The sequence below is a fragment of the Leptopilina boulardi genome, unplaced genomic scaffold, assembly GCF_019393585.1.
Source record: "Leptopilina boulardi isolate dan_hultmark-lab unplaced genomic scaffold, ZJU_Lbou_2.1 LbouV2_367, whole genome shotgun sequence".
Lineage (NCBI taxonomy): Eukaryota > Metazoa > Arthropoda > Insecta > Hymenoptera > Figitidae > Leptopilina > Leptopilina boulardi.
Window position 1 is genome coordinate 573,401 of NW_026137937.1, and position 27,302 is coordinate 600,702.

Consider the following 27,302-nt stretch of genomic DNA (forward strand, 5'->3'; position numbering starts at 1 on the left):
ATAATGGCTTGAAGCTTTTCGGCGTTACTCGCCAGTCATCTTCAAAATTTATACCTTTTTATTTATTTTTTCTGTTTTTTTTTTAGTTACGTAAATTATTATTGACCTTTTCTTGATTTATAATGAAAAATAGTTGATTATTGTATGATTAAAAAAATACGTACGGAGTATCCTATTCCTGCTGCAAGACATGCATGACCTGTGAGTGTAGCGATAGTGAAAATGTGGGGGTTCACAGAACACAATGCCATTTCTTTAATGTGACATAGAGCATCGGCCATTGCCATTCGACCTTCAGCGTCAGTATTCCCAACGCGAACTCTCATGCCTGACTTTGCGGTAATCACTTCGTCAGCGACATAGCAATTTTCCCCAACGCTATTTCTTACGACACACAGTGCTGCGACGACCTTTACCGTTGGTGGTTGTAACAAGTTTACGATCTACCGAAAGAAAATAATTTTTGTTTTGTCGATTAATGAATAAACGTGAAAATTGGACAATTTTTTCTTTAACATTTTAATTTAATTAAACATAGATATTTTACAATTGTAATTAATTACATTATTTTTAGACAATTAATATTATTAATTTCTTAATTTACACAATTTTTTAATTAATTTCATTTCCTCAAAATAGTTTGAGCCTCTTATTTTTTGGGTAGGTAATTCGAATTTAGAGAGATGATGAAATAAATAACTATTTCTTAACAAAAAAACATGTTGATGTATTTTAATTTGAATATTTGTAAAAATATTAATTTCAAACTTTCACTACCTATAGATTCTAAAATTTCTAAAGTTAAAGTACTGCTGACTGACTAAAATCAACTTGTACTACTAATTCTAACAATATTTTACAATATTTTACTGTTAGAGAACGTTTACAAATGTCACGCAATTTTTCAAAATTTTTTTCCCCATACCCCTCCCTGTCACGCTATTTTACTATAATTTCTTATAGAAAAAATACATTGTGTCACGTTTGGAAAAGACCCCCCCCCCTCCCTCTCAGTGCGTAACATCATTTGTGAACGTTCCCTTATGGCTTACTGACACTTTTATTTTCCATTAATATTAAAACTACATTAATTTCAATCGTTTTGTCTGTCTAAAATTTACTTTTTCTATTATGACAAAAATTACAAATAATTTAAATACTTGTGTCTGGATAAATAATTATTAATAACATAATGTCATACTTAATAATTCGTTAATTATAAAATAAAATATCTAATAAAATCAAATGGCTCAGCTCTAGACTTTAGTTCGCTCAACGCCACAGGGAGGGCGAACATCATAACTGTTTCTCGCAGTTGAGGTGCCATTAGATTGGTATATAAGTAGTGATCGAAAATTTTTTTCTGCCCGATGTCTCTCCTATTAATTGGATTTGAGACAAACTTTTTTTTTGGAAGAAATGTTTTCACTAATACTTTGACGACCATTTTTTTATATTAATTTAATTATTAAAAATAAAATAATAATAATAATAATAACTATTAAAAAATAATAAAAATTAAATTTTTTTAAAAATTATTGTTTTTCTAAATTATTATTAAAATTTTTAATATTGGATAATTATTCGTTGCCAATAATTAGCCAATGATGGTTGCCAATCATTGGCATCGGCGTGGACAGCCCATGATTTTACCAATAATGGTCCATTATTGGGTGCCATTATTGAACTTATATTGGCATCCCTGGCTCCAATTATTGGGCCATTAATACGCCAATGGTATTTTTCCCGCTCCCAATATGGCGGGAAAATTTAAAATTGATTCGATTCGTATAAAATTTGGTTCTTGGAATCAATTTTAAATTTTTCCGCCATATTAGGTGGCCATATTGGGTCCGCCATTTTAAACTTTTTAAATCTGACCTTAAATTTGGATTCAGCGACCCCAAAAAATTTTGATACGACAATATGATATTTTTTGGAAACTTTTTTTTGGACCGTTTTGGGCCCACAAACGATTTTTCTACAAGACTGCGAAGAAGTTTAAAATGTATGTACCTATTATACGATTCTTACTCAGTAATACTGAATTAACTGTAAATTGGAAAAAAAACTGCCTGAAATTTACTTTTACCACTGATATTAAAATTTCATTTATTTCGAAGTTGTGTCTAATTTTAAATATTTTTTTTCTACCTGTTAAATACAAGGGGTACAAACAATTTTGCATGAATTTTTTTTCTCATTTTTAATAAAAAATAAAAAATAATTATTTTTTGCCATATATTTTTCAAATATTTGCTTTGTATACTTATAACTTACTTGCATAAATCCTGCACATGCGGCTGCTCCGCATTTATCTCTTGACATTCCAACCATGCAGCCGGCGATTTTGATATCAGCGCCACCGGTATCATACGTGACGCCTTTTCCAACTAGGAGTAAAGTTTCCAAAACACAAGCGGGATTTGGTGGTTCATAAGTTAAAAAAATGATTCTTCCAGCGTGTCGTGGTGTCACAGATGCAGCACGATTCACAGAAGCAAAGAGTGGATATTCTTGTAAAAGTGTATCTTGATCGCTGATCACTTGAACGGAAATATTTGTACCAGCAAATAGTTCAGAAATATACTCTTCAACCCTTGGCGCTGCCATTCTTTCCGGATCACCACCACCTATATATATAAAAAAAAAATGTGTGACTCGCTGAATTGAAAACGAAATTCCTCGAATATAGGTAATATATCGTTTGGAGAATAGCGTCGACGGAGACTATTGAAAGTATTACGGATTCTCACGGCATTTGTGGCATTTTCAACTTTGCAAATATTTACTCTGATTTTTTTTTTCGTTTTGTCATGTAAATTAACTAAACTGTAATTATTAACGTTTTTAGGAAAAAATACTGTACAAATAAATAATGTTTCTTACAGCTCCAAACCTTAAGAAAAAATTTCTTGAGCCTTTTAAATTAATGTGATTCTACTTTTTCGCATTTAATTTTAATTAAACTAAGTTTTTAATCCCGTATGAAATGTAATTGACATGAACTTTTCAAATTGTAATTAAGGGTTTTCAAAAAAATTTATTTATTAAAAAGAAAGTGCAACATCCGTTCATCTTTTTAAATAAGTTGTTAGTTTTGGATTTAGAAGCAAAATCGCTTTACCTTTAGCTGAAAAATTGATAAGACACGAAAGCTTCTTAAAATCCTTTGTCACTTTTGTCTAAGACAATATATATATATATATAAAATAAATTTCATTTAGCGAATGTTAATGACAGTTACATGTCAAAAGTTTGAACTTAAAGTCTATAAAGAAGATAAAATTTATACCAAATTGAGAAAATCGTTAAATAAAACAAAATTTTGTTTTAAATGGAAAAATTTTTTCCAATAAGATAGAATTCATTTCAAGTAGAAAAAACCATCGAGTGTCAGACAAGTTTTATTTTTAAGTAGAAATGTCTTTCAATCAAGCGAAATTTAAAATTATAGTCTTCATAGAAAACAACATAGACTCTTTTGAGTATTTAAATAAAAAAAATACATTCGAAAAAATCACTTTTCAATAGAATTTTTTTTTTTTTTTTAATAACATGACAAAATTCATCTGTAAGTTAAAAAATTTGTCACGTGAGTAACAACTTAAGTGAAAAAATATTGTTTTCAACAAAAATAATAGAGTATAAAAACTATATAACGCATTAAAAGAAATTAAAGGTTATAAAATAGAAAACTAAAAAATGTTCTCTTTCTAGTGATGAAAAACAACAGGACGTAAATACGATTTATCACGTCACTATTACTGATTGATGAGAAACTTCTTGAGAAACAGGACGAATGAGTCTGTCAAGTAACGCTCGGTGTTATAAAAGGGGAAAAAAAAAGAAAATTGACAAATGGTAAAGTATTGTATGGTGCAGTCAATTAAGAAATAGGAACGTAAGCACCAATGGTGCCAGAGGATTTAAAAAGCCTAAAGCAATTTTTCTTCACGAGAAGCAGCAAAAATTTGGACATTCAGCATCTTCTCGCTTACTACGTGCACTATATATATGGTTATATGTGTGTGTATAAGAGAGAGAGAGAGAGAGAGAGAGAGAGAGAGAGAGAAAGGAAAGTTTAGAGTTGATGGCACAAAGTGTTATCCGTCGATGTCAGGTGCCGAGAAACTTGGTCCCTGTCCCTGGGCATTGAAGTTTCTTTTTAGACTGGCTTGGGGAAAACGACTTACCGATGTCCCTTGCGACGTATCTTCCGCTTTCCAAGGCAGTTGCGAGCTTTACGATCCCCTGCAGCTTCTTACTGCAGATTGGACTCCATACACCTAACTGGGATGCCTTGTAACATCGCTCTGCTGATATCTCCCGTACTTCCAGAGGCTGTAAAATCCAGAATCACACATATACATGTTCTCTTTATTCATATTTCAAAACGATGCCCTTTTTATTGTATAATAAATTCCTGTCTACTTTTTCTTTGCGTCTATATTCTCATAAAAATTGATTTTATATTTTAATCACTTCAATATATGGCGATATATTAACGAAAGAAAAAAAAATAACAAAAAAAGGTTGATATAAGGTACTACTGTTTAAGTATTAGGTACTGATTCTAATTATTTCACAATATATACAACAGTCTGACTAAAATTTATAAAATAAATTATAAATAAAAATTATTAAATAAAAATAAATAATCTACAATTACTTACAGAACTGATCTATGAAGTAGAAAAAGTTTTCTGAACTTTTAAACTACTGATGATTCTTAAAAAAAACAAGAATTTCAATTCTTGTGTCTGACTAAAACCTACTTTTACTACTACTTTGTAAATTATTTAAAATTTAATTACATATTTAAATAAAGATTTTAGGCCAATTTTTTCCACAAGAAAAAGTTAATTTATCATTAACATAACGACGTTTCGGCAGCTGCCGCCACCCTTATCAAGTTAACAAATTCACTATAAGTAAGACAATTTTATTTTATTATTATTATTATTTTTTTTTTTTAAATCAGTAATTTGTTTATGATTATATTAAAAATTTAGAAAAAGCTGTATTTACGTTTGAAAAAAGAATTTTTAATTATTTTTATATTATTTTTATATTAACCTGAAAGAGTTTTCTCATATTGAGGAGTTATGTTTCTTATTTTGTATAAAGTTTTTTATTATTAAAATTATTAATTAATTATTATATAATATAAAGATTAAAGACATGATGATGGTATTATCCATCGACATGTCGTAACTGTATTAAAGATTCAAAATTTTTTTCTATAGAGTGATTAAGTGATTAAGTGTTGGTAATATAGTATACTTCATTATCAAATCATTGCACATTATTCAAAAATCCTTGATACATATTACTTAGTTTTTCGATATCTGTTTTAAAATTTATTGATTTTGTTTCTTTTGCAATATGAATCATTTCAAGAAATTTTCTTTTAAAATAATTCTCTTCGGTATCCAGAATTGTTATTCTATCAAAATCAAAGTAATGTCCTTTTTCTTTTTGATTTGCGTGAGTTGACAGAGCTGTATTTGTTTTTTTATTTTTTACATCTCTGGCATGTTCACATATTCTTGTTTGTAGATGTCTTAAGGACTCTCCGATGTATATACTTCCACATTTATTACAAGGTATTTTGTATATAGTGTTGATTTTTTGTTTTATTTCTACTTTGTCTTTGGTAGAGTGTAAAAGATTTTTTTGTAAAGTATTTTCTATTGATTGAACAATTCTGATATTAAATTTATTAAAGATGTTGTATAAAATATTTTCAAGTTCTTTTATATATGGCAATGAAATTGTAATTATGTTATTTTTTGGAAAAATTAAATTATTTTTTTATTGTTGTGAAATTAAAAAATTGTATCTTTCGTTAATTTTTTTATTTATTATATTAATTGGGAATCCGTTTTTAATCAAAGTTTCTTGAACTATTTCTAGGTTTTCTTTATGAAATTTTTTATGTGATAATTTAATTGCACGATCTGTTAAAGCGATGATAATGCTTAGTTTATATTTTAGACAATGTTCTGAGTCGTAATTAATATAACGACCAGACCATATTGGTTTTCTAAACCAATTTGTAATGATTTTATTATTTTCTATGTATAGAGTTAAATCAAGAAAATTAATACTATTATTTATTGCTTTTTCCAAAGTGAATTTTATTCTGTCATTATTTTTTATTGAATTGAATGTTTCAAAAAAATTATTAACCTTATTCTTTGGTAGACATATTAATGTATCATCAATATATCTATAGTAAAAGATAATTTTATATTTGATTTTATTCAAAGTTTTCCTTTCTAGATATTCCATAACCAGATTTGCGCATGCGGCGCTAATGGGAGATCCCTTGGTAATCCGAAAATTTGGTGATAAAATTCATTTTGGAATTGACAATAAGAGTTTAAGGGTGGCGGCAGCTGCCGAAACGTCGTTATGTTAATAATAAATTAGCTTTTTCTTGTGGAAAAAATTGGCCTAAAATCTTTATTTAAATAATATAAAATTTTCCACATAAATCACTATCAAAAATTTAATTACATATGTCTGACAAAAACTTCATTTTACTACTGATTTAAAAATGTTGACCATTCTGACTAACTGAAATAAACATTTACAACTGTCCTTAAATTAACAAAAAATTTAGTAGTTCTCTCTAACTAAAATATTATTTAACTATATACCGTAAAATGAGGTAAAGTCGGCGTTTGAGGGTAAAGTCGGCCGGCGCTTTAAATCATTTTAAAGTTTAACTATTACTTTTTTCCAGAAGAAATCCGAGTTTTATTAAAAATGTAGTTAGAATTAATGTAAATTAATAAATGAAATACAATATTTAAGTGTTTAAAGCGCCGGCCGACTTTACTCGCAAACGCCGACTTTACCTCATTTAACGGTACTACCTATAACAATAAAATTTTAAAAATTTTAACTATTTTATCTAACAGAAAATGCATATATATATATATATATATATATATACTACTGATACTAAAATGATAATTTAAACATTATCGTCTGATTAAAATCCACTTTTACTACTATTTGTAAAATTGCAAGATGGTAAGTAGTCTGACTAAGCCTTTCTTTTACTACTGATTTCTAAATATGCAAGAAGTTGAGACGTTCGGTCTAACTAAAGTATACTTTTACTACTAATACTAAAGTTACCAGAATTTTTATTGTTTTATTACTGACTAAATCACACTAAAAAAGAAATCTTGATTTCAGCCTATTTTTGAGGCTGAATTTAAGGTGTAAACGGAGTCAGACCAATTAAAAAAGGACAAACTTATGCAAAATATATGGGCTTAATTTAAGGTGTAAACGGTTTAAGACTTTGTTTTTACTGTGATCATTTCTACTAATATTAAAATTAAAAAAATTTAAATTTAAATCGTTATAAGTGACCAAAATTTACTTTTAATATTTATTATAAAGTTACAAGAATTTTAACCCCTTCGCAGTCCAGTTAAAAATCGCTGGTGGGCCTAAAACGGTCCGAAAAAAAAGTTTCCAAAAAAATATGACTTCATCATATTTAAGATTTTTGTGGTCGCTGAATTCGAATTTGAGGTCAGTTTTTCAAAATTCAAAATGGCGGATCCAATATGGCGGATCCAATATGGCGAACAAATTTAAAAAAATTTTTTTTTAAATTTGTCCGCCATATTGGATCCGCTATTTTGAATTTCAAAAAACCGACCTCAAATTCGAATTCAGCGATCCCAAAAACCCCCGAGTAACAAATTTCAGACAAATCGGATTGATTTTTTAAAAATTTGTCCGCCATATTGGATCCGCCATTTTGAATTTTGAAAAACTGACCTCAAATTCGAATTCAGCGACTACGAAAACCCCCGAGTAACAATTTGTGGTCGAAACGCATTAATTTTTAAATTATCCGCCATATTGTGTTGCCATATTGGATCCGCCATTTTGAATTTTGAAAAACCGACCTCATATTCGTAATCAGAGACCCCGAAAACCCCTGAGCAACGAGTTTCATGTAAATCTGATAAATTTTAAGTTTTCATGGTCGCCATTTTGGGTCCGCCATTTTGTTTTTTTGAAATCTGACTTCAAATTTGGATTCAGCGACCCCAAAAACCCCCGAGTAACAAGTTTCAGGCGAATCAAATTAAATTTAGTATTATTTTTTTGCGATGGCCATATATGGCCACTTGCACAAAGGTGGCACGACTTTTTCTGGCCACATATGGGCCCTGGACTGTCAAGAGGTTAATACTTATGCCCTACTAAAATTATTTTTTACTACACTCAAAAAAACTAGTAGTTTTAACTAGTTTTTAACTACTCTGCCTAATACAATAGGTCCTCAACTGAATTTAAAAAGTTGTATTAACTATAAGAAAGTAGTTAAAATAGAACTGACATAAGAATGTTATGAAATGAGATTTTATATAGTTGTTTCAGTTTTTGTAGTTGATTTAACCACATTTTTTAGTAAAATGAACTGCTAATTAAACTACTACTACTACTTTTTTAGTAAAAGAAACTACTAATTAAACCAACTAAAAAATTAGTTACTTTAACTACTAAATTTTTTTTTAGTGTTTCTCAAAATATCTATTTCTACGAATAAACGTAAACAATCTCAATTTGGAAATATTTTTATTACGTTAAACAATTGGGAATTTTCTGTTCTTGCAAAAATAGTAACCAAAAAAAAAAAAAAATCAATAAATAACCTAGTGTTTTTAAACGAAGTCAGAATATATGAATTTTCGATGTGCAAGTACAAAAAAATGTCTCCCCGATGAAAAGAGGAGGAAATAGAGGGGGAGGGGGTTTAAGAAATATTTTTCAAGAAAAGTTATTTCTGCTCAAGATGAATATCATGGAAGAGTTCGGATTACGCGCTTCAGGAATTCCGAGGGCGTCTTTGGGTATTTGGAAAACCATGCCTTGCATTTCGTGTGTCCTTGCGCCTTATATATATATATATATATATTACCGTTCCCTTTACTCCTTCATGCAAAAGAAGGAACGACTAACACACAGCGAGTTGCGACGCAAGGACCTCGAGTATTTCGTTAATTAGGTCGCCTACCAACCACCGCAAGATTCAGGAACGCGAGCTATTCGTTACACACTGTGAGATGGTCGTTTCTCACACCAGACTATTTATATGTATGTGTGTATATATATAGTTAGGGGGGGTTCCCCCTTTTTACCTCAATGCCCGCACGCTTTATCCCGGTTCTCGAGAGCTTTACTCAAGCTTGCTGCTTCGAAGACTTAGGACTATATATATATGTATATACATATACGGGAATTTGGTGTAATATGGTGCAAGAGGCAACCATCTGGGATCAAGATTCGTATAGTTCGACAAGATTTTCAAGCACTTACCACATATAGGCCCTCCAGGGCACCCAACAATGTTACCAACTCCACATTTTCGAACCGAGCATCCGGAAGTAAAGCTATTAATGGACGTCGAACTCCAGCCATTAGTGCCCTAAACAATTTATGAAAAACCACAATTTTTAGTTGTTTTTTTTTTTTAAATAATCATTAACATCTAATGTGACGTTGGTTTAAAGTTCCTACATTTAAAAAAAAATTTATTTAATTGAAATAATCGATTACTTGACTATTATCAAATAAATATTTTTGTTATTGTATCAAATAATTATTATTTGAGGCAATTAAATGGTATTTGTTTCAAATACAGGAATTATTAGTTCAAATATAGTTTATTTAATTCAAAAAAAAGTTATATCGTTCTAGTAAATATTTATTTAATAATAGTGAAGTAACATATTATTTGAACCAAATATAATTTTTTTCAGTGTAAGGGAACACGGAAAGAAATCTTGTTATAATATTTAATAAAACTGAATAGAAAATTTGATATTTTTGTTTTTCAATTGCGAAACATTCTGGTTTGATAATAAAAGTTGGTATAGTTTTACGAATTCCTTTAACTGGAAACATTTTACGAAAACTGAAATTATTATTTCTTAATTCAAATCTACAATTTTCGAATATTGAAAAAACTATAGGAAAAAACAGTATAGGAAGTAAACAGTCTAGCAGTAATTTGCTAAAACTATACGAAAAAGTAGGAGTGGTGTTATAAAATAAAGCACGTTTCAAAATTTGCTAAAGCTTTACGAAAAAGCAGGAGCCGTGAAAAAAAGAATAACGTCGGAACCACCAATGGCGCTTTTCTAAGATTTTCTCTCCTTTTCTATTCGAGGGTAGTGGGAGTCTTTCTTAATACACACACATAATTGGTACGCTTTGATTGGCTTAAAATTATTCCTTACACATCATAACTACAATACGCATACATAAACGCAGAATAACGCAACGCATATTGATATATAATTCACGCTAAAATGAGAAATTCTGAACTTCTTTATATACTAAATAGACAGATTTTTCTGCACTTGTGAGAAACTTAATATTACATTGTTAAATATTTAAAAATAAAAATAATTATTTATTAAGAAATAATAAAATATTTTATTACCTTTCAAAGAACAATTTTTATCATAAAATCATTTAATTTAATTATAGAAGCAAACTTATAAACAAATATTCTCTATAATTATATTTAGAAAAAGAAATATAGAATAATTAAAAACAATTATTTATCAAAACTTTTTCTAGTCTATATTGCAGAAATAAAAATTATATAAAAATTATGAATGAATGAAAATTATTTTTAATTCATATTGCAGTATTAAAAATTATTTTAAAATCAAAATGTCCAGCAAGGCTTAAAGAAAAAAATTCCCTGACTTTTCTCTGACATTTTTTTTTCGTGACTACTTGTTAGTGATCGGTCAAACCCGGTCGGACTCACTCGCTTAACTTCGTTAAACTTCGGTGATTTTTGATATTTTTCTATCATTTTTTAAAAGAAGAAGTTTCTATTAGTATTATATGTAAATATTAAGGATTTAACACCAATCCACTTTCTTATCGACTGTATCAAAATGTAAAATGATTAGGTATACCAGTTAACGGAATTCTAAATACAGAAAATGAAATATTTTATTCTAATACTTTGTTACAGGGCGTATTAGAATTTAACATTTGGAGTTTTCATAATACAATTATGAATTTCGCAAAAACTATTCTAATTTTTGTTTCTAAATATATTAAACTTTATTATTTTTATTTTAGGCATTTTTAAAAAATAGTAATGAAATCTATAAACACCCCAAAATCTGCAAACTCTTCCACAATTGTAACTTAATATATACTAAATATGAGTGTCAAAATATTAAATATTTTAACAAGATTTCTTTCCGTGATCAAGGGGTTGATTGTATCAGGGGTAAGAAGTAACAGACAGTTTTTTTTTTTTTTTTGGTGCATTTGACTTTTTGACTTCAAGTATTCGACTCTACCTTATTTTCAGAGCCTTTTCAACTGATAAGTACAACCAATTATCTACCAGACGTTAAATTAAAAGATTTTTAGGAGATACGTCAATTCTAACAGGCAATCTACGAAAATCATTTTTGTAAAGTTTGGTTTTTGGTACTTAATATTACTTAATATTATTTTGGTACTTATATCTTTTCTACTTTTTTGTACATAAAGCCTCTATTTCACCTTATTTTAGGCAGAAAAAGTCTTTGATATAAACATAATATATTTTGAAGTCGAAAAAGTCGTACAAGTGAGATAGATTTCATCTTCCAAGAAAAAGTCTCAAAAAAAAAATTCATTTCTGAAAAAAAAAGAAACTGATTTTACCTCTTTTAAGGGAATAAGTCTTTAAAATAAAAAAGAAAAGAAAAGGTTTTTTGTACAAAGAAGAAATCAGTAAATAAGACATAATTTATCTTTTTTAAGTGGAAAAACTCTGTGAATCAGAAAAACTACAGAATTCCACTTTTTAAGTAGAAAAAAGTTCAAATTAGACAAGAAAGTTCAGTTACAGAAGTGACAAAGTCGTTAAGTACCTAAGAAAAAAAAAATTGGCCTCTTTTAAGAGACGAAATCTCTAAAAGAGACAGAATTTATTTTTAAATGAAAGAAGCCGTCAAGTTTGACAGAATTCACTTTTGAAAGAGGAAAAAAGTTTTCCAAGCAAACAAAGTTCAACTTCAAAAAGGAAAATGTTTTCATATAAAATAGAAATCAATTTTAAGTAGATAAAGCTGACGAATGAGACATAATTTGCCTTCTGAGTGTAAAAAAATTTTATTTTGATTTTTTTTTAAACATATATTTAAGTTTGTTTAGTTTTGAGAAAAAGTTTATTTTTGGTGCAAAAATATTTCTTTTAAAATAAACAAACATTTATATTTCATTTTTATAGTAAATTTATACACTATTGAATCAAATAATTTCGTCACTGCAAAAAATACTTGTTTTTGACTTTTGTAGATTTTTATTATTCTTCATAAAATTTGCATCCTCATATAAAACATTGTAAATAATTCATAACCATTTTTGACATAAATTTTTAAGACAGTTGAAAAATTAAACAATAGTTTTCCTAAACTACAAATTCAATGTTTTAACTAATATCTTAAAAAAAATTAAATTTCAGTTTTTATAAAAGATTTGCGTTTCAAAAATAGTCATAAATACACAAATAATTCATATCGACATAAATGTTTATCAATCCATGTTACCGTTAGCAATTCGATGAACGTCATTTATTAATTCCCACGTCGATAAATAAAACTCCATTTCTGTCAGTTATAAACGAAATTTAAATATACTCTGTTGCAGTGAAATTAAAATTTTTCCATACAAATTAATTTTAATTACACATTAATTAATTACATGTAATTCAATTTCGTCAAAAAAAGAAGGTAAATCTGAACAGACAATAAAAAAAAAATAAATTTAAACAAATCAGTGTGAAAAAATAAATTTTCCCACAGTGGATATTTTACACTTTTTCCTGAGCAGAATATATATAAATATCTATTTTAATTTCAAATTAATTTAATTTTTTAAAAATTAAATTAAAAAATGAATAAAACATTTCTAATATACAATATTTTTTGTTTAAATTTTCTCAATGAATATAAAAATGTTTCTCGAGAAAAATAAAATGACAAATAAAAAATTAAATAAAGTCCATCACAATCCGAACAATCGTTTATTGTCATTTATTATTGACTATCTTTTGTTTACAAAGGCAAATAAATGATATCAATAATATGAATATTGACCAGAAAGGGAATTGTTCTATATTATTATAGAGGATTTCCCGCGTCTAAGAGAATATTGTGAGGTTTTTATTGAATCTTTTGTCTTCTTTTGAGGTTGCACACGATAGCATCTGAAGGGTATTTATTTATTTCCGAAGCACGCGGTAAGCTCGAGATTTATTCGAGCATCATGAGAATAGACTTTACGATCTTCGCGATGCCCCCTCCTTTTCTCTGGTTACACACAGTCGATTTAATCCACTTATATGAGGGGGAATTATGGCATTTTGAAAATAACACCTTCTCTATATTGTGATCTCATAATCTTCTGCAGTCTTGCGTAAATACCCTTCATTAAATCCTCATTTACATTTTTTTAATTCTTTATATGATCCCTCATAGAATTATACAATTATTTATGAAAGCTATGTCAAATGATTTGAAGATTAAATCTTTTTTTTAATAGAATAAAATAATAAATCTCTGACAAGTTGATATAAGAATTTTTGTCTTTTTTTTTTTATAAAATACTCAGCTTCCTCATAAAGATTGTTTCTTACCTATATTTAAGTTTAAATAATAAATAATAAAAACTGATATTTTTAAAAATAATAAATAATACAAGAGATTGTTATTTAGTGGCGAAAGTTTGAAAATTATCATATACAGTCGACTCTCGATAATTTGAATTTCAAAGGGCACCAAAAATAGTTCAAATTATCGAGAGGAAGTTTGGGAAAATTCAAATTAATGAGAGATTAATTAGTTAAGGATATTAATTGCATTTTTTATTCTGTCTGCATATATAATCAGTTATTTTTGATTGCTTAAATGCTTTTAAAAGTGCTTTATCTAAAAAATTTTCTATTGACACCAAGTCTGCAAAAACTTCATCTCCTATTTCTGAGTGAAGTGATGTAGCAAATGACTTCGCTTTTTCCTTCATCATCATCATCAACAAGAAGCAAGCTAAATTAACGGAATTATTAAAATATTGATTCAGTCTATTTCACTCTATTGTTTGTAAGTTGGTATGTTTCAAATTTAACATAATAAATGAGTTTTGTTACCAAGAAAAAATGTTGTATGTTTGTATATTAAATTATATTTTAGAGAAATTCATAATATCAAAAGTTTAAATTCACTGAAAAACGACTTTCAATTATCGAGTGTACCAAAACCCATTGGTTTTTTCAAATTATCGAAAGTTTTTTTAAGGAACCGCCATCTGACTTCAAATTATCGAGAAATTCAAGTTATCGAATGATTAATTATTATCGAGAGTCGACTGTATATATTTTGTAAATTTATCGGAGGTCGATAATTACGTTATTGACGAAGCTAATACATAATTATTTGAATCAATTATGAAAATTATTCCATTCAAATAAATATTTACTAGACATAAGTATTTTATTTTATCGTATCAAATAAATAGTTATTTGAATCAAATACAAAATATTTAAATCAAATAAATTGTTTGGGCTTTGAAAGAAAATCAAATATTTTAGCGAATTAAATTTTTACATATTTTATTGAAGCAAATTACTGTACATAAATATGAAACTTTAATTGATATGAAAGGTGAATATTTAAATTCTAATGTTTTGCGCGCAGTGACTCACAATTGTGTATTGCTCGAATCATGGTCACTTGGATTCTGATCCCTTTAGACAGGCATTCGACAGACAAACGCAGTAATTTACAAATTTGGCAACATCGGAATTTTGGGATTTCTAAAGTTTTAAAAATATGACAACGTCGCTTATAAAAGTTTGTGAAACTTAGGTAAAAACGGTTGGTAAGTGCAATAAATGACGTAGCGCTCAATTGTCGTTAACATGAAGATCTCAGTACCAGATATGCAAAGGGTCAAAAAGAGGTACATACCGACGTTCAGGTAGTCCAATATTAAGTAAAAGTTTCTCAAATTTAGTTTTTAGTTAAAAGTTTTCGTAAGAGAAAAATAAAATTACAAAAATATTAAATATTTTACAAAAAATAATTTAATTATTGTTACTCCGTAACATGCCGGCCCCTTTGAACGGTATTAGTTCAACAATAAGATTACATTCACACTGCATACAAAGTTTATGATATGACAAATTAGAAAATCATTTTCTTGTACATTACTATTTTTTGAAGCAATTGATTTATTATTAAATTTTCTAAAAATTGTGATCTCCTTTATATCAATTAATTAGTTATATGTTTCATTACATTGTTAAAAAATGAAGACTTAACTGTAGAGTTTTTGTTCATATACAAAGAAATTTGTTGAAAATTATTTAATTTCAAGAAGAAAAGTTTTTGACAATTATTTACTATAAAAGAAAATTCGTGAATTTTAATCGTCGATTGGAAGTGGATACAATTTTTTGAGTGCTCTTTTGTAAGTCCCTGTTGGACTGCGAATTGTAACGACTCGTACAATTCCATCGGACCCTGGATGTGTAGCAACAATTCTTCCGAGAGACCACCTCATTGGTGGTAGATTGTCATCTTTTATGACGACCAAAGTGCCAATGTCGATGTTTTCTTGATTTGTAGATGATTGCCATTTACTTCTGGAAATCATTTCATTCAAATACTCATGATGCCATCGATTCCAGAAATGATGGCGCATTTGTTGAATAGTTTGCCATGCGTTGAGACGATTAAGAGGCAAACTACGAAGATCCTCTTGTGGAATACTTGTCATTAAACTACCAATCAGGAAATGAGCAGGAGACAAAGGATTAAAATCATTTGGATCAGAGGATAACGCGGTCAATGGACGAGAATTCAATATTCCTTCAATCTCTACAACATATGTGTGTAATTGTTCATACGAAAGAAGTGATGTACCGGCTATTCTAGTAAAATGTTTTTTGAATGAATTAACCGCTGCCTCCCAGAGACCACCAAAGTGTGGAGCCCTGGGTGGATTAAAGGTCCACGTGATACCTTTATCAGAAAGGTAATCTTTTACCTTTTCATTTTTGATTGTGAGATCGATTTTTTGAAACAATGTTTTCAATTCATTATCTGCTCCTACGAAATTTGTGCCATTATCTGATTTAATGGTTTTTGGTATACCGCGACGAGAACAAAAACGCTTGAGGCAAGAAATGAAAGCTTCGGTTGACAAATCATTAACCAACTCGAGGTGTACAGCTTTTGTTGCAAAACAAACGAAAACTGACACATATGTTTTCACCTTGGTTCGATTTCTGAGACGAAATTCTTTAGTATAGAACGGGCCACAAAAATCGACGCCAATGTGAAGGAATGGACGAGAAAACGAAACTCGATTTGTGGGCAAATTTCCCATTATGTAATTTGATTCCCGCGGCTTCGCCCGAAAACACTGTATACATTTTCTTACAACAAGACGAGTTGTATTTCTACCGTCTATCGGCCAATACGACTCTCGAACGCCGTACAATGTAGCGTTGACTCCCGCATGCATTCGCTTAACATGTTCATCCTGAATAACAAGTTTTGTTATGGGATGACCCTTTGGTAACACAATCGGGTGTTTTTGAGTTTCTGGAATATCAGCATTACTCAATCTTCCCCCTACTTTAATGATATCATCTTTTAAAAATGGATTAAGAGGCAAGAGGGGACTCTTTTTTGGAACTTCTTGATTTTTCATTAAGGCTTGCCTTTCTTCCGAAAATGATTCTGATTGCACCAATTTAATAATAGTGATTGTGGCCTTTTCGAGTTCACAGGTAGTGAGACTGCCCGTTTCTCGATTTCCTGCATTTTTTATTTTACAGGAAGAAATAAATCGCTGGCAATAAGCTATTACGCGCTGTAATTTACGTAAATTACTATATTTTCTTAACAAATCAATAGAAAATTGTGTAATCATCCCTGAGAACATAGGTTGAGCAGTTCGTACATCGGGAACCTCTAGTGTTTGAAACTCTAATTGTGGCCATGCATCCTCTTTTTGAGATAGCCATTGAGGACCTGATATCCACATGAGATTTTCTAGAAAGTTTTCCGAATTTTGTCCGCGTGAAATAAAGTCCGCGGGATTTTCTTTAGTGGGAACGTGTTTCCATTCACTAAAATGGGTTGATGCTTGGATTTCTGAAACCCGATTAGCTACAAAAGTTTTTAATTTGTGAGGAGGAGTGTTCACCCAATTTAAAACAATACTTGAATCGGACCAAAAATACCTATTTTGAATTGACAACTGCAAGGAATTTTCAGTTAAAACAAATAATTTGACCAGCAATACTGCAGCGCATAGCTCGAGCCTGGGTAAAGAAATAACTTTTAAAGGTGCAACTCTTGATTTCGCACACAAAAGGTTACAAAAATAATTACCTTGTGAATCAGCTGAGCGAAGGTATATGCAAGCGCCATACGCCTTTTCACTTGCGTCACAGAAACCATGGAGTTGCAATTCAATTGAATTTTCGATTCCCACGAATCGCGGAAATTTTATTTTGTTGAGAAGGGGCAATTGTTTTAAATACTCCTTCCAAAATTGTTGAATATCGGGCGGGACTTCATTATCCCAATTTAATTGCAATTTCCACAATTGTTGAATTAATATTTTTCCAACAATGACGACTGGCCCTACCAAACCCAGCGGATCGAATAATTTCGAGCATTGAGATAAGATTACTCTTTTTGTCAAAATTTCAGTTGATTCGTCTTGATTGACGGTGTACATAATTGTATCCGATTTTGGATCCCAATACAATCCCAATGTTTTAATTGTATCGGAAAGATCCAAAGACATGTAATTGTCAGATTGATTGTTTAAAAAATCAGTGCATAATGCGGCATGATTTGAAGCCCATTTTCGAAGAACAAAACCTCCCCTTCTTAACAATTCAATTAAATCATTTCTAAGCTGTAACGCACCTTGGAAGGTTTGAGATCCAGTTAATACATCGTCAACATTGAAATCTCTTTTTAAAATCATCGATGCGAGTGGAAAATTATTCTCTTCATCGTCGGCAAGTTGATGAAGCGTTCGAATTGCCAGAAAAGGAGCACAAGAAGTACCGAATGTAACTGTATTAAGAGTATAAATTTGAATAGGTTCTTCTGGGGAAAATCGCCACAAAATTTTTTGAAAAACTCTATCCTTTTCCGCAATTTCTATCTGCCTATACATCTGTTGAATATCAGCAGTAAGAGCATATGGAAAGGATCGAAATCGAAGAACGATTGAAAACAAATCATTTTGAATTGTTGGCCCTATAAAAAATGTGTCATTAAGGGAAATTCCCGTAGACGATTTGGCTGAGCCATCAAACACAACGCGAGTTTTCGTTGTGATACTATCCTCTTTAAAGACAGCATGATGCGGAAGAAAATAACCTGGTTTTTGGGTATCTTCAGTTTTTAGAAGAGACATGTGTCCCTCATCCAGATAACCTTGAATGCAATCAGAATATTGCTCTTTTAAGACAGGATTTTTAAGAAACTTTTTCTCAAGTGAATAAAATCTTTGAAATGCTAACTCGCTCGATTTCCCTAAAAGATTCTTTTTTTCATTAAAAGGAAGTTCTGTTTTATAACTACCTGATTCTAAGCGTTTTATTGTTTCTGAATAGTGGTTCTCTGCAGATACTTCTTCCTCTGATAGAATTTTTTGTTTTTTATCTTCACCGATTTCCCATAAAATTGGGAGTTCTTCGAGATTAATAACATTACAAATTATTTTGTTTTGAGGTTTGGACTTTGCATTAAATTGTTTTTGAGAATGCGTGACTCGTCCTGACAAAATCCACCCCAAGTCGGTTTCTTGAAACACGGCTGTTTGATTGTTCACCCTAATTTGTCCAGTGCGCAATAATTGATAAAAATACTCTGCACCAATCAAAATATCTATTTCTCTTGAATCGTGGAAAGAAGGATCTGCTAAAAAGATACCTTCAGGAACGTTTATTGACCTTCTATCGAGAGGAACACAAGGCATTGCTTCAGAAATTTCCTGGAAGATTAGAAACTTCATATATAGATTGGAATTATCATAGCGAGACTTGATTTGGCTAGACACCGAGCGAGAAATTTTTGATTGAAGATTTTCTACTCCTCGCAATTTGATATCAATCGAGTTTTGAGAAAGACATAACCTTTCAGCAAATTTAGCTGTGATAGCATTACACTGTGAGCAAGAATCTAGAAGAGCACGACAAGGCTGATATTTACCTTTACCATCTAGAATATCTATAACAGCTGTTCCTAAAAGTACCTGGGAAGGGCCTTTGTCTTCAAATTTGACAAGAGACGTTGTAGTTGATGGAATGTCTTTACTTTCCTCAACCTTTTCCTTTTCAAAGTGCAACATAGTGTGATGTTTTTGATAACACTTATGGCAACCTTCCTTTCGACAATCATTAGTCTTGTGGTTCGAGAAAAAACAATTAAAACAAATTGAAGCCTTCTTCACTACGTCATATCTTTCCTTGGGAGATAGATTTTGAAATTGCTGACAAGTGTAAAGCATATGAGGTTTCTGACAAATTGGACATGAAAATTTGAATTTTGGTTTTTCATTCTGAACCGTGGTGGTGAGACAGGTTGAACCCTTTCCTGAATTTTTGACCTGATTTTTAGAAACATGTAATTTGGACATTGTTTGAGTCCCTTCAATTAAAGCACGCTGTTCTAAAAAATCAGTCATTTTTTTAAGTGAGGGAAGTTGAGTGCTACCAACTGATTCTTCCCATTTTTCGCGATTGTAGTTGTTAAGTTTCATGCGTAAGATATAAATGAGGAGAGTGTCCCATTGTTCGACAGGTTGATCGAGAGCCCGAAGTGCCCGATAGCGTTTTTGAAAATTATCCAATAAGGATCTAACCGAAACTTCTTTCGATACTGTTGAAAGTTCAAATAAAGCATGCACATGACTTTCAACAATAAATTTCCGATTGTCGAATCTTTCTTTTAAAAGATTCCACGCTACATCGTAATTACTCTCAGTGGTTTCGAGCGAAGAAATTACTTCGGCAGCTTCCCCGGTCAAACATGCTTTCAGATAGTGGAATTTTTGGATAGGAGAGATAGATTGATTGTCGTGACACATGGATTTGAAGGAATCGTGGAAGGTTAACCAGGTGTCGAAACTACCTTCAAAGGTAGGAGTTTTGATCTTGGGAAGTTCGAAGCGTGCATGTGCTTGAAATTGGCTTTGATTCATACGCGAATGTGCTGAATTTTGAGTTTCGGTTTCTCGAGACAGTCCTAAATGAGTAGTATTGTCAACCACTATTTGATTGGATGGATTGCTACCATTATTTGTGAAACTATTGTCTGAGTGAATTGATTGTGTCGGACTAATTTCTGAAACGTTTAACTTTTGAATATGTTTTTGATACAACGCGCTTATTCGATGGAATCTATTTTCAAAATCTGTTCTTTCGCTGAACTGTGATTCCATTTCTACCTCGTCGGTCAAATTATCAATTTTAGTTTGTGTGATTTCAAATCGATCCCACAATGTTAAATGATTTTGCAAACGAACATGTAAATTTAAAGTTTGAAGATCGGTATCTGAATTAATTCCCGAGAGAATAGTTTCCGAAGATGTTAAAGCTCGTTTGATGTTACCTCTATCTTTACGCAAGGGTTTGATTTCTTCTTCAGTTGCCATTTTCTTTTGTCGATTTTTGATTTAAGAAAAGGTAATGAAATTGTTGTAAAGATTGAAGCATAAAAATAATATAGATTTAAAACAAAAGGAAGGAATTGGAAGTAGTTTTCTGACTTACACTTCCATTGATGTTTTTTAAAGATGCAACCTCTGGATCAGGCCTTAAAGATGTTTTCTCGGTAGGTTTGAAGATGGAACTTCTGGATCACGCCTTGAAGATTGTTTCTCGATCGTGAAAGAGTTGAAGTGATTGACGTCCAAACTCGAATAAATTGATTAGATTGAACAATGATTAATTCAATCCAATTAAAAGGTTTTGAAAAACACAAAAACCTTTTTAAAGCGCGACTTTGAACCTTTCGTGTAGAGTCCTAGTAGATTTCACTCGTTGTTTTGCATTTGCATATGTAGAGTTCTACATACAAAACGAAACACTGTTAAATTTCACAGCAATATTAGTGTAATGTTCACTGCCGATGATAATTATTTGAATTTAATAGTTCGATGAATCAGTGTCTCGAAAACGCAACTGTTATTAAAATGTTTATTCTCTCACTAGGACGCGAACATTTAATCACTAAAAATAAATTTTCATTTCTTTTCAAAGTTTATAGGATCACTGCTCACTAAGTTTTTGATAGTATCCGGCTCGAAGGACCATATTTTGTTTGGGCTTTGAAAGAAAATCAAATATTTTAGCGAATTAAATTTTTACATATTTTATTGAAGCAAATTACTGTACATAAATATGAAACTTTAATTGATATGAAAGGTGAATATTTAAATTCTAATGTTTTGCGCGCAGTGACTCACAATTGTGTATTGCTCGAATCATGGTCACTTGGATTCTGATCCCTTTAGACAGGCATTCGACAGACAAACGCAGTAATTTACAAATTTGGCAACATCGGAATTTTGGGATTTCTAAAGTTTTAAAAATATGACAACGTCGCTTATAAAAGTTTGTGAAACTTAGGTAAAAACGGTTGGTAAGTGCAATAAATGACGTAGCGCTCAATTGTCGTTAACATGAAGATCTCAGTACCAGATATGCAAAGGGTCAAAAAGAGGTACATACCGACGTTCAGGTAGTCCAATATTAAGTAAAAGTTTCTCAAATTTAGTTTTTAGTTAAAAGTTTTCGTAAGAGAAAAATAAAATTACAAAAATATTAAATATTTTACAAAAAATAATTTAATTATTGTTACTCCGTAACATAAATGGAATATTCAAAGCTAATAAATAAATATTTGAATCAATTATGAAAATTATTTCATTCAATACTGCATGTTTTTTGATTCAAATAAATATTTATTTGCATTAATAAAATATTTTTCTTGAAACAACTAAAAATTTTCTTGAATCAAATATTCGATTATTTGTCATAAGTAATTGTTTTAATTGAAACTAAAACCTCTTTAATTGCGGCAATTATTATTTTATTTGATCCAAATACATAATTTATTTGCAAAAAATGTAAGAATTTTTTGATTCAAATCAATCACAATTTGAATTGAATAAATATTATTTATTTACTAATTCTTCCATTTCTAAATTAAAATCTTACTCAAATAAATAAATTAAAAAATATGTCATTTCTGCATACTATGATCGCATATTTTCATTTTTCAACTAATTCATACATAGAATTAATGATTAAACGCAAACCTGATAAATAAATAAATCTAACGTATGGGGGGAATCGAACCTACGGCCTACGGATTATGAGTCTAACGATTTACCAACTACGCTACGTGAAAACGAATGTTATCTTCTTTATGTCATTTAAACTTGCAAAAGACCTAACTCAGAAAAGTGCTTAACATCATTTAGTTAAAATTAAGATATTAAATTATATTTTCCAATTAAATGCAATTTATAAAATATAATTAATTATATGCTTCATGATTATTATCATGAATCATATCAGGTGAATTTTCAAAAAAAGGGTAAATATATTTTTATTAAAAACGCGTTTTTCGTTGTTCTGAATCATTGTAATCATTAATTTTTTGTTGATGAAAAAATATTTGACTTTTGGACTTACAATATTAAATAATATATATCATTATCAAATAAGTATCAAATAAGTCATTATTATCATTACACTTAAATATTTAATTGATCAAAATATTTTATTTTCCTTTAATAAAATAGTGTATTAACATTAAATAACACATTATTTATATTAAATAATTTAATTAATTAGAATTAATAAAGTTATTGTATAAAATACTTTTTATTTGTATGAAAAAAATGAAATATTTGAGTGAAATAAATTAATTAATAGTTGCAAGTAACTCATTATTTTCATTTCAAATAAATATTTAATTGATTAAAATATTTTTTTATTTGTCTTGATAAAATAGTGTATTAGGATTAAATAACGAATTGTCTGTATTAAATAATTCAGTTTATTTGAATCAATTACATACATTTATTGTGTCAAATACTTTTTATTTGTATCAAATAAACGAAATATTGGAGTGAAATAAATGAATGAATAGTTTCAAGTAACTCATTATTTGTATTAAATAAATTCATTTATTCAATTCAATTAGTTATTTAATTGAACCAAATTCGATGTATTTGGTTCAAGTAAATTCGATTCAAATAATACAAGTTATTTAAATCAAATACATATTTTTTTGATCCAAATAAAAAGTATTTGAACCAATTAAATATTTTTCAAATAATTTGAAGTATTTGAATCAAATAAATTTTTTTTTTCAGTGCACATTAAACAATTTTTCCAAAAGTAATTTTCCAATGCAACTTTTTGCTAACAATAAGAAATATATTTTGAAAATTTTTCTTTTATAATTCCATTATTATTATTTAAATAAATAGTAAGGATGAAATTTGAGAAAAAATAAAATGTAAATAATTTTCAGTAAAATTGTAGAAAAAAAAATGAACTAAAGAGGAAAAGAATGGAATTACCTTTTGATTCCTTTGGTTGCAGCTTCGCCGAAGCTTCGCACATCATGATAATCCAAATTTAAAGGACCTGTTGGACTGTATATCAGCCGTTTTGCCGGTAAATTAATAGGTAACACTGCACTGCTACTAACAAGGCCAGCATCGATTTGAGCCGCAGCAAAAAGGACAGTTTTGAAAGGTTCCGGTTCATCGGTTCCTGCAGCTCTTCCCGACACCAAAATAATACCATCGTAATCATTGCTCACAATATTTGTTTCAATTTTCAATTGACAAGGCATCCATCTGCAAAATTTTATTGAAAAAAAAAATCATTTACAAATTATTCGCATTTAATTAATTTAATATGATCCAATACATTAATTAAAATTAATTCTATTATAATTCAAAAATTATTTGAATCTTGTAAAACATAAAAAAAATTCTTGTTTTTGTAAATTATTTATCTAAATTAAAATTGTAAACAGAAAAATTCCAGTGATTTAAGAATGAAAGAAAGCTCAAAATATAAAATATTGTTCTTGTATCAAATTAAATTAGATGTGTTTTGAAATGTTTCCAATTTTCAATCAGTGGCATTTCTGAGGAAAAGCATTGGATGTATACACTGAAAGAAATTTCATAGGAAAAAATAACAAAATGCGTATTACATTTTAATATATTCTTTTAGAATTTAGGGAAAAGTGTACTTTTTATTAAAATTCAATATACTTTATATTAAAGTTCCAACTTAAAATCTTTTTTCAAATATTAATAATTATTGTAGAAAGAACGTAAAAAGATTACCAATATTTGAAAATATTATATTAAATTCTCATAGAGTTGTTGCATTATATGGAATGTAGCGTTCTAATATTTGTAAAACTTTATACGAAAAATTCAGAATGTCGGAAGAAAAGGGAAAAAAAGTGGAAACTCGGACGTTTCCGTTAATTCTCGGGAGGAAGAGGAGTGAGACTAGGAACAACACATTCACACTTACGATACAGGTTAACACACATACTAATGAACACGCACGTTCATTTCGCTTATACATAGACATTACACGATCGCAACGAAACCTACACTTACAATTCTATACGCATAACGATAAATTTCGCTGGGGGTCGGCATATATCGTTTTCTTATATACTAACTACTGAATATTTTTACCACTTGCGAGAAAGAAGTTTACTTATAATAACTTAATAATAAAAAATAGTTTACTAGTGCCAATGGTGTAATTTTATAGAGGTTACGCTGGGTTCATTTTTATTATTAATTGTTTATATAGATTTTTCTTTTTTTTCAGATTAAAAATTATGATTGTTATAAAAATTTTTATTGCAAATAATAATCAAATAATTGTAAAGATGACATCAAAAAATAATAATAAATTTAATAATTATAAATGTTTTCTGTGGCACTATAAACATTTGAAACACGTGTGTTGACAGTTGATAGGTACGTTCTGCTGGTTAACAACACTTTCGAAAATCGGATCAAGTCGTAGAAGTTCGAGTAGGACACGAAGCCGCAAACAGACAGAACTTCGGTTAAATTCGTAGTCTCTCGGGAAAATCCGTGACTTTTAATATAAAGTTTTACAAAATGTGAAATAAGTATACGGATATATGTTATTTTTCTTACTATTTTGTGAAATTATTTATTATAATATTTCGTATTCTGTGAATTCATAAAGAAAATACTAATTTTTAAAATAAATATACTAATTTTTATTTCTTAAAATAATAGTTACTCTTAAATTCATTATATATTTTCATAAAAACTGTAATAGTAATCAGTATAGGTGCACTTTTTCCCTAAATTGTAACATTTATATTAAACTCTAATATGAGTTTAATACTTAGTAGTATGAATTTTCTTTCAGTGTATGAAAAAATAAAGAAAAAATGAGGAATGCGAAACACTTATACATAGACAATAAAGTTGATGGTATTGTTGAAAAGTGTATATATACATATATTTATAAAATATACTTGAAAATCAGTCTGAGTTTAAGATAAGTAACGTTTGCGCGTTTAGATAAAGACGTGATTTATTTAGCTCACGATAAATTCGGCAACACGTAATTCCAGTGCAACCATCTATTTAACAGAAGCTTTATCAAAGTCATCCATTCGAATGTTTCGACTTTATAGCTGATAAATTTACTCTCTCCAGAGAATCGATTGAAACGCGAAAAATGTAGATTTTATTGTTTCACTTAAAAGTAGCTGCTACTATATATTTAATGGATGTATGTGTATACTTTTCTGTATGTTTGCCATTATTATATTTTTACAGCATTCATTTTCTATGTATACATCAAGAAAATTTTTGTTTCGATATTGCAAATAAAATTGTTCAAAAAAAAAAAAATAGGCCAATCAAAAATAATGACTTTGAACCAGTTTATTTAAAGCGTGTGTGTTTTTTTGTTTTTCTTTTTTTCATTCATTTCATTAAAACAATGACTAGACAATATTTAACGTGAAATTGTCGAAAATTGTATTTACAAGCTAACCGAATTTCTAACAACTTTATGTACCGTAGGGCTGAATCAACATTGTCCCACGTGACCATAGTTATACCTACTGAAACAGAAACATAACCAGAGAATTGTGTTGTGTGTGTTTTGGATTTCCAAACTTCAATGCTATATTATTGGTAAAGTTAATAATATCAAATAGAATGAGAGCTGGACTAATAAAATAAAAGTCACCATTAAAAACTAATGAACCGCATCTAAATAGAATTTTAATAATTATTTTCCATTTATATTTTATCAGAAACAAATTTATCTAAATCTAATTAAATAATTCATTTTAATAATTTAATTGTAAAATTAATTTATAATTGATTAGCATATCTAATTAAAATAATTAATTAGATTCCAATAGACTCAAATAATTAAAAGAACTTTTATCATTTGAAATTGTACTGAAAAAAATGTATTTGATTTAAATAATCGGTTACTTATTCTAAATTTAAATTAGTGAGAATTCGTTATCTAATTCAAATTAGTAGAAATCACTAATTTTTAGTAAAATACTATTAATTGATTTAGTAATATTTTTTTAACTAAAGTTTTAGTAAAAAAAAAGAATTAGTATAAATTTTTACTAATTTAAATTAGTAAACAAATTCTCACTAATTTAAATTTGGAGAGTAAATAATTCAATTAATGTCACGGTAATTGGTACAAACTACCATTCAGATATTACGTGCCGCATTGAAATTGCATTCAAGATCTGTAAACTTGAAGACATTAATGAGTCGATGGCCCCAAACGGTCCCAATGGGGCCATTGACATTGAACATGATATCCCCACCTGATTTCTGCAACACTATATATAGGTACATACCTATATTATTCTCTAGAAACCATCAATACTACAAGAATGTAAAATACATCATTTACAATAAAATCATGACATCAGCTGTCAAATGAAAAAACTATTTTCACCAATGGTCTCATAAAAAAGTACTTTCTCGGCTTTAAACTACTCTGGGAAATCTATAAAAGGAGTTCTATAAAAGCCATTTTATCAATGATAAAACCCTGTTAATTCACTGCACCAATTATTTCACGTTTAACAACCAATTATCTTTCCTTTTTTCTTTAT

The 27,302-nt window shown here is 29.2% G+C and overlaps 2 protein-coding genes across 3 annotated transcripts in view; one reads left to right on the forward strand and one right to left on the reverse strand.

The window, feature by feature from the left end:
- Positions 1–27,302, forward strand: part of LOC127287005 (ras-related protein Rab-24-like) — a 590,458-nt gene that overhangs the window by 32,924 nt on the left and 530,232 nt on the right. The gene's annotated exons all lie outside the window — the stretch shown is intronic.
- Positions 1–27,302, reverse strand: part of LOC127286999 (putative aminopeptidase W07G4.4) — a 52,221-nt gene that overhangs the window by 7,212 nt on the left and 17,707 nt on the right. For both annotated transcript variants that reach the window (XM_051313682.1, XM_051313681.1), the window contains exons 3-7: positions 23,698–23,979; positions 9,361–9,469; positions 4,197–4,344; positions 2,281–2,633; positions 165–443 (exon numbers count right to left, since the gene is read on the reverse strand). In XM_051313682.1, the coding sequence (XP_051169639.1) occupies positions 165–443; positions 2,281–2,633; positions 4,197–4,344; positions 9,361–9,469; positions 23,698–23,979 (1,171 nt within the window). The remainder of the gene's footprint in view (positions 1–164; positions 444–2,280; positions 2,634–4,196; positions 4,345–9,360; positions 9,470–23,697; positions 23,980–27,302) is intronic.